Source organism: Hippoglossus hippoglossus, chromosome 7, assembly GCF_009819705.1.
Source record: "Hippoglossus hippoglossus isolate fHipHip1 chromosome 7, fHipHip1.pri, whole genome shotgun sequence".
Lineage (NCBI taxonomy): Eukaryota > Metazoa > Chordata > Actinopteri > Pleuronectiformes > Pleuronectidae > Hippoglossus > Hippoglossus hippoglossus.
In genome coordinates, this window is record NC_047157.1 from 27,917,597 (window position 1) to 27,931,912 (window position 14,316).

General features: G+C 45.2%; 1 protein-coding gene across 1 annotated transcript; it reads left to right on the forward strand.

The window, feature by feature from the left end:
- Positions 1-3,066: 3,066 nt before the first annotated feature.
- Positions 3,067-12,962, forward strand: mapre1b (microtubule-associated protein, RP/EB family, member 1b). The gene is made up of 7 exons (XM_034591196.1): positions 3,067-3,233; positions 4,454-4,587; positions 6,161-6,306; positions 9,201-9,402; positions 9,496-9,605; positions 9,721-9,873; positions 11,180-12,962. Exons 2-7 carry the CDS (start codon positions 4,467-4,469, stop codon positions 11,231-11,233), a joined length of 786 nt encoding a protein of 261 aa, XP_034447087.1. The 5' UTR covers positions 3,067-3,233; positions 4,454-4,466; the 3' UTR covers positions 11,234-12,962.
- The last annotated feature ends 1,354 nt before the right edge of the window (positions 12,963-14,316 follow it).

Genomic DNA, 14,316 nt, shown 5'->3' on the forward strand with positions numbered 1-14,316 from the left:
AGACAAACAGTAAATGTTGCAAGGAAATGGCCTGAGTCATCATTATTATTATTATTATTATTATTATTATTATTATTATTATTATTATTATATGACAATGAAAAAAAATAATTCAAACAGTACAACACTTTTAACAAATCATCCAAAACCAAAAATGTGAATAATGTTTTGTATCGCTGGAATCATGGTTGCAGTTTTAGTAATAGAGAATAACCTTGATTATGGGTTTGAACATTGAATTTGTATTTGATTGTTATTGCTGCATTGTTGCTTTGTGGCCTTTGAATAAAGAAAGAAATATTGGGTTCTTCTCTGGGTTAAGCCCCCCACCTCCACAATGGTTCCGTGTCAAACTGAAATATAATATATAAATAGTAAATATCAAACAAACCCAGATGAGAACCAATGAGAGGTAAATACCCAACAACTGAATTAACTCAATATTTGATTATTCTTCGTTTCCATCGCTGCTAAATGTGATCGTGACTGTTATGTCCTAAGTGTGCTGCCATTTTTCAATTCTGACAAATGTTGAATTTGATATTACATTTGAATTTTTTGAATCTTTTGTGGGTTAGGGGTTAGGGTAGTGAAACTAGTGAATCGTCTGTAGTGAATCGTCTGTAGCGAATCGTCTGTAGGGAAACGTCTGTAGTGAATCGTCTGTAGGGAATCGTCTGTAGGGAAACGTCTGTAGGGAATCGTCTGTAGGGAATCGTCTGTAGGGAATCGTCTGTAGGGAAACGTCTGTAGTGAATCGTCTGTAGGGAAACGTCTGTAGGGAATCGTCTGTAGGGAATCGTCTGTAGGGAAACGTCTGTAGGGAATCGTCTGTAGTGAATCGTCTGTAGGGAATCGTCTGTAGGGAAACGTCTGTAGGGAATCGTCTGTAGTGAATCGTCTGTAGTGAATCGTCTGTAGGGAATCGTCTGTAGTGAATCGTCTGTAGGGAAACGTCTGTAGGGAAACGTCTGTAGTGAATCGTCTGTAGGGAAACGTCTGTAGTGAATCGTCTGTAGTGAATCGTCTGTAGGGAAACGTCTGTAGTGAATCGTCTGTAGTGAATCGTCTGTAGGGAATCGTCTGTAGGGAATCGTCTGTAGGGAATCGTCTGTAGGGAAACGTCTGTAGTGAATCGTCTGTAGGGAATCGTCTGTAGGGAAACGTCTGTAGTGAATCGTCTGTAGTGAAACGTCTGTAGGGAATCGTCTGTAGTGAATCGTCTGTAGGGAATCGTCTGTAGTGAATCGTCTGTAGGGAAACGTCTGTAGGGAATCGTCTGTAGTGAATCGTCTGTAGTGAATCGTCTGTAGGGAAACGTCTGTAGGGAATCGTCTGTAGTGAATCGTCTGTAGTGAAACGTCTGTAGGGAATCGTCTGTAGGGAAACGTCTGTAGGGAATCGTCTGTAGTGAATCGTCTGTAGGGAAACGTCTGTAGTGAATCGTCTGTAGGGAAACGTCTGTAGTGAATCGTCTGTAGGGAAACGTCTGTAGGGAAACGTCTGTAGGGAATCGTCTGTAGTGAATCGTCTGTAGTGAATCGTCTGTAGGGAATCGTCTGTAGTGAATCGTCTGTAGGGAAACGTCTGTAGGGAAACGTCTGTAGTGAATCGTCTGTAGGGAAACGTCTGTAGTGAATCGTCTGTAGTGAATCGTCTGTAGGGAAACGTCTGTAGTGAATCGTCTGTAGTGAATCGTCTGTAGGGAATCGTCTGTAGTGAATCGTCTGTAGGGAATCGTCTGTAGGGAAACGTCTGTAGTGAATCGTCTGTAGGGAATCGTCTGTAGGGAAACGTCTGTAGTGAATCGTCTGTAGTGAAACGTCTGTAGGGAATCGTCTGTAGTGAATCGTCTGTAGGGAATCGTCTGTAGGGAAACGTCTGTAGTGAATCGTCTGTAGGGAAACGTCTGTAGTGAATCGTCTGTAGGGAAACGTCTGTAGTGAATCGTCTGTAGTGAATCGTCTGTAGGGAAACGTCTGTAGTGAATCGTCTGTAGTGAATCGTCTGTAGGGAAACGTCTGTAGGGAATCGTCTGTAGTGAATCGTCTGTAGGGAATCGTCTGTAGGGAAACGTCTGTAGGGAAACGTCTGTAGTGAATCGTCTGTAGGGAAACGTCTGTAGTGAATCGTCTGTAGTGAATCGTCTGTAGGGAAACGTCTGTAGTGAATCGTCTGTAGGGAAACGTCTGTAGTGAATCGTCTGTAGTGAATCGTCTGTAGGGAAACGTCTGTAGTGAATCGTCTGTAGGGAAACGTCTGTAGTGAATCGTCTGTAGTGAATCGTCTGTAGGGAAACGTCTGTAGTGAATCGTCTGTAGTGAATCGTCTGTAGGGAAACGTCTGTAGGGAAACGTCTGTAGGGAATCGTCTGTAGGGAAACGTCTGTAGTGAATCGTCTGTAGGGAAACGTCTGTAGTGAATCGTCTGTAGTGAATCGTCTGTAGGGAAACGTCTGTAGTGAATCGTCTGTAGGGAAACGTCTGTAGTGAATCGTCTGTAGTGAATCGTCTGTAGTGAATCGTCTGTAGGGAAACGTCTGTAGGGAAACGTCTGTAGGGAAACGTCTGTAGTGAATCGTCTGTAGGGAAACGTCTGTAGGGAATCGTCTGTAGTGAATCGTCTGTAGGGAAACGTCTGTAGGGAATCGTCTGTAGTGAATCGTCTGTAGGGAAACGGGACCAATGCAAGAGAAAACTATTAAAACAACTTTCAGAACTTTATTTCACTTGTTTATTTGTTTATCTGTTGTAGCGGTTTTTAAATTCATGGTTTTGGGGTAAATTTTGGGGGGGGGGGGGGGGGGGGGGGGGGGGGGGGGGGGTCTATATTTTTGTATTCATTCATTTAGATTTAATTTCTCCCCGTTGCACATTTGACTTTTTTTGCATTGTCACATTTTATTGTATTATATTTTAATTTCTCACTGCCGTGACATTTCATTCCATTGAGCTTTATTTCATATTTTTGGCGCAGATTCACTTTCACGTCACATTTGATTTGACTTTCTTTTCGTCACGGTCGTGGCTGACGTCATGAGCCCGGTTCTTCCTCTGCCGGTGAAGAGGAAGAGGAACAGGAACAGGAAGCAGAAGAGGAACAGGAAGCAGCAGTCGCAGCATCAGAAGAAGCAGCAGCAGCAGCTCCACCATCAGAGCCGCTCAGTGACGTTTATCACTTACAACAGAGAAACATCCTCGTGTCTGAGCGACGTGACCGTTACTCCTCTCCCGGTAAGTGCGGCTGCTCTCTCCCGGTAAGTGCGGCTGCTCTCCCGGTCCCGTTACGGAGCCGGAATGTGAGGCGGCTAAGCTCTGCTAGCTAACATGTTAGCATGCTAGCAGCAGACCGGGATGCGCCCTTTTGACTGAACGGGGCAACAGCGACGATTCCTCGGGTGCAGCAGCCTCCGGTGGCCGCTGAGGAACCCGGAGAACCGGACTCTCCGTCTGAGAGGAGCAGGAGCAGCGAGCTGAGGCTAACGCGGGGCTCCGGGGTTCGGGGCGGGGGGAGCGGCTCCATGACTCACGTTAGCCGGTGTTTAGCCAGCTGCGCGGGGCTAGTCCTCGCTACGCGTCCGTCGCCATTAGGGCGCAACTGACAACTGGTCCGTCAGCTGTCGAGCGGCCGCTGCAGGACTGACGCTCGGGCGCGTCAGTAGCCGCGTGCTAAGCTACATGTCCCCGGGGCTACGCTGCAGCTGCTGGGGCTAGCTGCCCGGGCTAGCTGCGGCTAGCTGCGGCTAACGGTAGCCCCCAGGCTGCTGGACGTGGCCTGTTGAGCTGCTGGTTCTTCAGCCTGGATGTTAGCAAGTGCAACACCAGAGGCTAAAGGTCACTGGTTTCTCTGGTTCTGTTTCCACCAGTATCACTCTCTACTAGACCGTGAACAGTAATTCACCAGTAGATCTGCTGGGACGGCTCCTGTCCAAAGAGATGAACCAGTGAAATCATAAAAGATCAAAATAATTAGAAGTTAAGTCAAAGTTTGAGATGAATCCACGGAGCTCACTGTCCACAGATAAAACCCATCGTGAGTTTATTTCTGAAATCTGCAATAACCTGAACAACACTTCATCGTTCTTCAACATGATGCATGTTTTAGTTTATTTTTTTATTATTGGGACATTTTTCCAAAGGACTAATTAATGGCTCTTGCTGAAAGACATCATGCACATTAAGTGGACAGATATTTATGAGTGTGATTTATTATGAGGACTGTTTCCTCTGCAGAAGTAATAACTGTCTCTGCATGACTCAGGCCTCAGTCATGGTTTTAACAAATCAGTGAGAAGTTCCTCATGATGAATGACACCAGGATTCACACTCTGGGCCACCTGCCATGTTGGGGGAACGTGTACTGGGTTTGCTGATGTGACAGAATGACTGTTAAAGCAGACAAACTGTCCTCGTGTAAATGTTTATGATTCTATATTCTGTCTCTTCCATGGCAGCACGTGACCGACGATGGCTGTGAACGTGTACTCCACCTCAGTGACCAGCGACAACCTCAGTCGTCATGATATGCTGGTTTGGATCAATGAGTCTCTACAGATGAACCTCACCAAGATTGAAATGTTGTGTACAGGTGAGAAACGTTTGAGATGTTTGGTTTTTGATATTACATTATACAGAGGAACATCATCACAACCTCCTCCACCGTCGCCCTGATGCTGTCAGAGACGCGACCCTGTGTCGAGATGAACGAACCTGCTGACATCTGAACAGAGTCCTGGTTTACCGTTGGTGCTCTTTGAATGTTCAACAGGTCCAGACAGTGTAACACTACCTTAAGAAGTGTTCAAAGCCCATGACCTGCTGATACGTCACTGACTCACACCCAGCGTCCTGTGTGTGCTTGTGTCGTACCTCTGCAGATGTTAACATCTAAATCCTCTGATTCTTAGACTGTAATTAGAAGGCATGTCAGAGCAGAGGATGATGGAGCCGTTGGCTTTAATCCCAGGTGGACGGGTAGATTAGTCAACTTCTGTTTCATCTGCAGTTGAAGAGTTCATATCAACATAAGAGGTATATATTACTACAAAATATAAGCTATATAATAACCATCTACTGCCTCTAGCTTCTGTACAGATGTAGTTATGTATAACTCAGATACTCGACCATTACTGACAATAATCCATCAGTTCATTGACCTTCAGCTACAAAGTGTTTATTCTAATCAAAGCTGTAAATACTCTGATCTCTCTGATGTTCTCTGTTCCACGGGACATCTGTTCACTTGTGTCCGTCCTGGGAGACGGATCCTCACATGTGTCTCTGAGGTTTCTACCTTCTGTACCTGTTAAAGGTTTTAGTAGTTTGACTCTTGTTGAGGGTTAAGGACAGAGGACGTCTCACCTTGTTAAAGACCATGAGACAAACTGTGATTTGTGAATATGGGATATACTAATAAGATTTGATTGATAAATTTGATGAAAGAAGATGAGCTGTGTTTTTATCCTCCTGAAGTTCGGAATCCACCAACTTTCAACACACAGGCCTAAGACTGGCTGATAAAACGATATCGATAATTATTGCGATAGAACTTTTCCTCGATAGACATGTAAGACTCATCCCATCCGTGTTTTGACAGACAACACAAACAGCCAATGAGAATAGTGCCGAACCTGTGGCTGAAAGAGCGACGCCCACATGAGGTTAGGTTGACGCAGCAGCAGCACACGTGTTGACGTTTGGGCTCCTGCTGAGAGGACGGCTCTGCAGCGATGCAGCGACTTAACATAATCGATTCATGTTTTCTGCTACATTCATGGTTTCAGCGTGTTTCCGCTGCTGAATCATTCTAACCCGCGCTGCTTCAGGTGTTTTCACTTCTTTGTTGCAGAAGAAGCGACGCCCAGTTTATCCAGGAACATAAATATGAATTCAGCAGGTTTTTATAAAGATCAGATCTAAGTGTGATGATTAGAAAACATCAGAGGAGCAGATTCACTTGTTGACCAGTGGAGAGATGCACCTAAATGTATTAATCCACACACCAGGGAAATTCAGTTGTTACAGCAGCAGGCAGCTCAGTGAAATGAAATAAATTGTTGTGATATTTCCCCCCATATCGCCCAGCACTACACAGGCCCTGTAACGACTTTACTGGGTCAACATTTTGAAGAACTGAAGATTTCATGCTCTCTTTGCCGCAGGTGGCGCCTACTGCCAGTTCATGGACATGCTGTTCGCCAACTCGGTGCCTCTGAAGAAAGTGAAATTCGGTGCCAAGCTGGAACACGAATACATCCACAACTTCAAGCTTCTGCAGGTTTCCTTCAAAAAGATGGGAGTTGACAAAGTACGTGATAACACACACTAAACTCATCTTTATATGAAATGGTATGTTGTTGTTCTGCTCACCTCTGACGAAGGATGTCAAGATACCTAAAGTTATTAGTCGAAAACCGATTCCATGAAATTTTCATGATTCTCAATACCCAAATAAATCCTACTTACTTCAACACACACTCCCTTATAAAAATGTGACCCCAGGTCAGTGGGGGAGCGAGGATGCACGGTCAAAGGACACCGGGAATGCAATGTGCGCCTGATGCCGAAGCCGCGGCTGCAACCGTCCTGCAGCAGTGGGTCGGGTTTGTTCGGTACCTCTGGCATTGTTAAAAAAAAACCCCGTCCCAATCTGTGGCCGAGGCTTCCTCACAATAAACATCTACAGCACTGAATGTGACAGAAGGTGAATTGTGATGCCTGATTGTTAATGTGCAAACCGATCTGCTCTTAAACACTGCAGCAAACTTTCTCTTGTCACAACTGCAAAGACGAGTCAGCCCCACAGTGACAGTGGTGTATTGTGTTACACCTGTATGAATATTTGCATAGAGAGTCATGTGAGTAACAACGCTGCTATCTGAGGCTGAATGTTTTGACCCCTGATCCCCGGCAGCTTCCTCAAACTGAGCGTTACTTCCTGCTGCTTGTCATACGACCTGCCGCCTGTCGTCCTCCCAACCTGCTCTGCTGCTCATGAGTCATTTTGTTTTTATAACCACTTTGTTTGCTCGGCTTCGCTCTGTGGATCGTGTTACTACTGCAGTGTTCCCCTAACATGGGAGAAAAGACTATCATGATATTATTAACCTGACGTGCACTCGGTGCCCCCCCCGGCATGACACCCATGTCGCCTATAACTAGATCGTTAATGGACTCTCCTCCTGCTTTGACCCAAAAGGTTTTCACTTCCCCTCCGGCTGCTTCACTGTGTCACTCTGAGTGAATGTGGGCGGGGCCAGTGGGGGGGGGGGGGGGTGTGTTGCTCTCAGACACAGAAGTGGCACAACTCGCTAAATGTCAGTGACATTCTTATATAAACATGTTTACACAATGCGCGACTTTATCGATGTCACCAAGGTTATCAAGTTAAATGCATGTGGGGGAAACACTGCTGCTCGTGTCTTCATCTATCGGAGTAACAAGGACACGAGCTCTGCAGACTTCAGGACTCATGGTGTAGTTACCTAACAGGTGATGGGTTTCATTGCACAATTTCTCATTTTCTGCCACTTTTGGTCTCTTAAGTCAAATCAATAACAAAAGACAAAGTTGAGTGGTGATATGAAGTCGTGTTGCATCATGGGAGTTATTTTTCTTCACCACCACGGTCATCGCAGTGTAGTTCTTTATCGGGAGCTGAGTTCTCCTCCGGTCTCCTCCTCTCCAAAACAAACATGTGATTCAATCCAGTGAAAACACTGAATACAGCAGCATCTCACCAGAGTCCTGTGTTTCCCCGACAGGACGTCTGAGTGGCTGCAACTCAGCTGCTGCAACGTCTGCTCATGGATTCAAATCAAATCTTCTCTAGCATCTGCTGGAAGTCTCGGTGTCAGAATCCTTTCACATGAAATCAAGCCACCGTTTGGATTCAGACATTTTGTTGTCAGGAGGTTACTGTAGGCTGGCTGCAGGCTGGCTGCAGGCTGGCTGGCTGCTGGCTGGCTGCAGGCTGGCTGCAGGCTGGCTGCAGGCTGGCTGGCTGGAGGCTGGCTGGAGGCTGGCTGGAGGCTGGCTGCAGGCTGGCTGCTGGCTGGCTGGAGGCTGGCTGCAGGCTGGCTGGAGGCTGGCTGGAGGCTGGCTGGAGGCTGGCTGCAGGCTGGCTGGAGGCTGGCTGGAGGCTGGCTGGAGGCTGGCTGGAGGCTGGCTGCAGGCTGGCTGCTGGCTGGCTGGAGGCTGGCTGCAGGCTGGCTGGAGGCTGGCTGGAGGCTGGCTGCAGGCTGGCTGCAGGCTGGCTGGAGGCTGGCGTCACTTAGTGCCAGAGCCATGTAGAGAGAGGTGTTTATGTTGCCTGTAAGCAGAGCAGCTGTTTCAGTGCAGAGCTCAAACAGACATCTGATGTCTTCTGTCCATGTAGTCATGATTGACAGCTGAGACTGGCGTGTGATTGGTGGGACCTCGAGGCGGCTCCATCCCCGATCACTACTGCACACTATTCAAATTACATTTAAAATACAAGATGGCAGATTTCTTTCTGGATAGTGGGAGGAAGTGGCGACATGTCAGCTCTTTATTTACACTGTGTTTAGTGTGTTTAGCTGCTGATCTGTGAAAAGAAGTCAAACGTCTTCATCAGTTGAAGTTCCTCTTCATTATTATAAGCTTTTCAATAGATCAGTTGAATTAGTAATAACTTCACATTGTGTTGATGTTGTCAAACAGACGATAGAAAGTAGGGCGCGTCCGGCTCAATCATCCTTTGTTTCCTTTGCTGCTATAATTTATTCATGAGCCACTTCCTGTCTGTCGTTTGTTTTAACGCGTCATGTTTAAAATGTCTGAAATCTGTGTCACACAGAAGAACATGTAGAGCACATCAGTGTATTCATATTTACTCTGGGTTGTAATCCACTCATTGTGTGTTTGATGTGGACTTTGTGGTCTCACATGTGAGTGTGTATTGTCTGATGTCAGTTTCCTCCAGTGCTGAGGATTTGTTGGACTTCATGTTGTCGTGCGTGTTTCAGCAGAAACAACATTTGCATGTTTTCTTTATTTCTACACACTCATTGGTAGTTAGTCATTTTATCCCAGGTCAGTTTGTCTTTCACATGATGTGTGTTTAGGTCCAGGAACCTGCTCAGTGATGACGCTGCACTTTGTTCCTCTGCAGTCTGAGGTTAGGGAAACGATGACAGAGCCACGCTCAACCTCTTGCTGATTGGTTCTCTGTTCTTTCAGATCATTCCAGTGGACAAACTGGTGAAGGGCAAGTTTCAGGACAACTTTGAGTTCGTCCAGTGGTTTAAAAAGTTCTTTGATGCCAACTACGATGGGAAGGAATACGATCCAGTGGAGGCAAGGCAGGGCCAGGACGCCGTGTCCTCATCCAACGCCGCCACATCAGCGCTCAACAAACCCCCGAAGAAGGCCTTAAATCCAGGTCCGTGTGGCGAGTGGTGGGAGTCTTAATGTGATGATGAATGTTTGTGTGGCTTCCGTCTTCTCAACGATCTTCTGTCACGTGTCTCTTCAGCTCCTCAGAGGCCACCTGTCGCCAAGGTGGCGCCTAAGTTGGCTCCGGTGAGCGTGAGGAAAACGGGGATGGGAGGAGGCGATGAGGAGAGGACGGAGCTCATGAATGAGGTGAGCGCTCCACTGTAAAGAAAAGACAACTTGCTAAATCCACACCAATCACTATGGAGACATGAAGTAAGAAGTAGAAAGTAGAAACTTTAGGTAATGTGGAGTTTTTCCACAGCTGGAGATCCTGAGATCCACCTACACGGACATGGAGAAGGAGAGAGACTTTTATTTTGGTAAGCTGCGGAACATTGAGCTGATCTGTCAGGAGAAGGAAGGCGAGAGCGACCCCACCCTGCAGAGGATCATCGACATCCTCTACGCCACAGACGTGAGTTCCTGCTTTCATGAGGCTGGTTTCGTGAATAGAGTCTGTTGATGCTATTTCATTTTTAAGATTGAGTTACACATTGTTTTAAATTTCAAACTGTGCAGCAGCATTGAGGTTTATTCCAACATGACTTCACTGAAAGGACAAGTCTCCATATTGAACTACACAGTTTCCTCATCAGTCAAATGCAGCTTTTTGTCCCGTTAAGTGAGTGAAGTCTCTTTTTTAAAACCTCTGCACGAAGGTTTGATCAAATATAAAAATATATTTGAGATGTTTTCCTGGTGAACATTTAGTTTGAGTCTGAGGTAAAGGAGAAGTGTTGAGGAAAGAACTCAAATAAAGTACATCACCAGCTTTATAAATAAGTCCCGTGAGCCTCTGTGCTCTGTGACATGTTCTTGGTTCAGTACCAGATTAGAACCATTTGCTCGGTCTGCTGCTGCTGATGCCGTTAGGAAAGTCCTGCAGCTCGTTTACTGAGGCTCCAAGTCTTCACTGATTCTAGATCAGAAGAAAATATGAATCATAAAGACCCTAAGCTCGAGCATCAACCCACTGTCATTGGTTTGAGAGCTGCTTATTTTCAAGCTTTTGAACGAGTCTGCAAAATCAAGGAAAGAGTCGAAAGTGATACGAGCAGAGAACCAGGTTCTCACTCATTCCCTGTTTACTATTTAGTGAAGTCAGCAAAATAAAAGTCTTTCAGCCGTTACTCTGAGCTCTTTCTGTCGGTGGAAACTCCCAGAATTCATTTAAGAATTCATGCTGGTACATATTGATTGGTTAGTGGCTGTTGCTTGAACTCTACTTTGCACCATGTGCCCTGTGGGATCCACCATATAGGATATAAATAATTCACCAGCATTCAGACCGCACTACTCAGGAGACTCGCTCAGTTGCTCTGGACATTGTCCTGTTTTCTCACATGGACTCACTCTGACATTTTCCAGACATTTTAATGTGGAGCTGCAGGAAAAGTTCCAGAAAATGTCCAGAGCAACTGACTCAGACATTTGTTCTCACCTGCAGAACGAGCAGAACCTGCAGAACGTGCAGAACCTGCTGCAGAACATGTGAGGAACATGTCAGGAACATGTGAGGAACATGTTCAGACTTCAGTGCAGGTCTGAAAACAGCTTAAAACTCAAACCACATTATCTGATGAGCTGGATGATGAAGCATGAACCAGAAAATCCAGGTTCTGCTGAACCGTCTCTGGTTCTCATCTGTCTCTCTCTTTCTCCCCCTCCTTCCCTCTCCCCCCTTCTATCTCTTTCTGCCCCCCCCCCCCCTCTCTCCATAGGATGGCTTTGTGATACCTGATGCTGAGGAGTCAGAGGAGCCAGAGGAGTTTTAATGCTCAAGACTACAAGCAACTTGTCTCTCAGACGCCCTGGTCTACAAACGAGATCCTTCCTCACGCCATGTTTGGTTTTTATATCCGACACCAAACCTGATCTTGATTTGTGGCCCCCCATCACTGCCACCTTCTTCTGTCCTGAACCTGAATCCCAACCTGCCGGACGTCTTCCTCATCTTCAGCCCGTCGTACAGCTCCAGCCCTTCTTCCACAAAAGGTCTCTGACCAATTATCAACAACAATCGAGCCTCGGTCACTGCCACTGCTCTACAGCTGCCCCGCCCTCGCCTGGAATCCCAACCTTCCCCAAACCAGATGGTGAATTACATGTCTGCTTTTACAAAAGGACGTCCGTGTGATAACCTCAGTGATGTTCTGTGTATGTGTGTTAAAACATTTGAAACAAATCAAACGTGACTAACCTCTGAAGACCCGGCTGTCGAGTCACAGACCACCTTGTCCCCGACTCCCCCGACAGCAGGCTTCACACCGAGTCTCCTCGTCACGCACAGCTTATTCATTTGGAGAATGATGAGGGGAAAAACCCACATTCCCCAACGGAAGCTGAGTTTATTATCGATCGTAGCAATTTTTTCCAGCTGGTGGTGATTTCAAACGTCCAGTATCATTGGATGAGCAGGTTTGCAGAAAGTTAAACGTAGAAGATGTGAAGGAAAAGGTCAAACCTGTGAAGGGCTCAGGGTTCAGTCTGTGACGAGGCAACAGTCGGGTGTTTCTCTTGGCCTTTTTTCCACCTGTGATGAATTTTCTCCATGTTGATTTTGTCGTGTTCAGCTTCAAATGAGCTTTTGTAAATTGATGCTACTGTTTTATCACATTTTTCCCTCCCGTCTGGCAGAGTTCAGTTTTTTTGGGCTGCTGTTTTCTCGCAGCAGCTCGTGTTTTCGCCGCTCACACGCTCCCGCCTCACCTTTCACATTTCACGCTTTGAAAACGTGCGATTCTTTCTACCAGGAAAGTGGCTTACTCCTCCGGGCGATCTGAGACTAGGTTTCCGAAGCTTTTGCAGGCGGTGGCCTTTTTGATCAACCCGCCAATGTTTAGTAAGAAAGTGCTAAAATAAAGTTAGAGACTGCATGATTGTTTTCATATGTTTTTGTCTTTTTGGAAAAGTCTGTTTTAAGGAACATGCACTGTTTGATACCAGTGGCCTTTAATCAGCCCCTTGCCAATAACACAAATATGAATCATTCGAACGGATGATGTGGAACCAGAGCAGCCACCTGACGAACACTGAGCTCGGACTGCGGCTGCTCCTTGTCGCCACGTGATCTGAGACGCTGTGAGCGTTTCTTCAGGTCCATCACTGCAACTTCAAAACAAAGTGTGATGAGTCTGAACCTTAAACCTTCACGTTGCCGCTCTGAAGGCGTCCGCCTGTGTTTTCTACTTCCACACCCTGATTCATTTTTTTATTAACATTGTTTATTGTGGATCTGATTTGAGACCAGTTTTTGTAAAATATAATTTCTGACAAGTTTGTATCTGATTAGAAACAAACAAGAGTTGATTTCACGCAAACAGTAAAACACAACTTTATCTTAATGGCCTTATTCATAAAGACTTTTTTCCAAAAGAAAATATTCTTCATAACTTTTTTTTCCTTTAACTTTTCTGTGTCTCTGCTGTTCTGGGTAAATGTTTGTGCTGTTACAGTCGTATTTTTAAATGTGTTCTGATAATAAAGTAAGTTGGAGGTGTTTTGGACGAAGGCTCGGATGTGTTGCAAAGCGCCTGTCTTCCATTGAATGATCCAAAAGACGGACAACTGCAGACGTACAAATTAATATTCTGTCAAATTAAAGATCTTTGTCCAGTCAATCACATTCATCTTTGGATAAACACACGTCCTGAAAGTGTTGTAGCTAAATGTTAGTTTCATGCTGTTGAACAAAACATCGTCTGGGTGGATTTGAACTTTGTTCTTGTTTCAGTTAAAAGCGTCTTAGTTCTTTTAGTGTGGCTGTGATGTTGGAGCTCGGTTGTTAGACTCTGACTCGTGACATTTGAGTCTGATGAACAATGTCCCACTTGTTTTCTCTGTTGTCTTTATTTTATTTTGAAAATGCAACAAGAAAATAATGGTGTAGTCGTTTGTAGTGGAAGCTCCTCCCTCGTCTCCTTCCTTCCTCGTCTCCTTCCTCCTTCCTCCTCTGCCTCTTCTTCCTCAGTTCTTGTGATTCACTGCTGAGCAGCAGACTGAATACCGAGCAGCAGGACGGATCTGCTGTTCTGACTGGACCTTTGTTCACTTAGTCGTATTTTATTCCTAATGTTCTGAACATAAAAAGAAAACTGCTGAGAGTTTCAGATGTCAGGCTGCAGCCGAGCTCCATCACATCTTCATGAATCAAACAAAAATAATCGTGGTTTGATCTTTCATCACATTTCAGGTGTTGATTTTAGAAGAATCTCTTAGATTATGCATCAGCAGCTGAAAGTCAAAACTTAACGTACAGACGCAGAATAACTGAACTGTCTGAAAGTGATGAGCAGATTTTCTCTAAAAGTTAAATTGTGGCTATTTAATATAATTTAAAACCTACTGATGTGCGCGAGTTTCTGAATTAATCAATTTCGTTCTTCGTTTAATCAATATTTTTATTATCGATGAAATGTCAAAGATGTTTCTCATGTTTTTGTCTGACGCGATCAAAAGACGAAACAAGGAAATGTTTCTCTCGTTTTGTTGGACGGTTATTAATCAAATCACAGGTGAACAATTTACCGATTAGTTTAAGCTGCTGAATATTTACACTGAACTTTAAATGAAACTAAAGATCAGACTGAAGCCAACACTCGTCTGGTTTTCTAAACTGGATAAAACAAGTTTGTTGGACTTGTTACAGCAGCTCTTCAGGAAGCAGAGGATCATGGGTAATATCCAGCGTTATGACAGCTCAACACATTCATACACTTTAGTTTTTTTTCTACTCATGAAAACCACTTCATCACCACATGTGGCTGCAGGGGGCGCTGTTGCTCAGTAACAGACTTCAGTCACTGGTCAGCTGATGAGAATCTTTAAGGGATGATTTTGACAATCAGCTGTAGTAAAG

Coding starts and splice junctions, on each gene's coding strand:
- mapre1b (XM_034591196.1), top strand. CDS start 4,467: ATGGCTGTGAACGTGTACTCCACCTCAGTGACCAGCGACAACCTCAGT. Junction 6,307..9,200: donor AAAAGATGGGAGTTGACAAA/GTACGTGATAAC, acceptor CTGTTCTTTCAG/ATCATTCCAGTGGACAAACT. Junction 9,874..11,179: donor ACATCCTCTACGCCACAGAC/GTGAGTTCCTGC, acceptor CTCTCTCCATAG/GATGGCTTTGTGATACCTGA.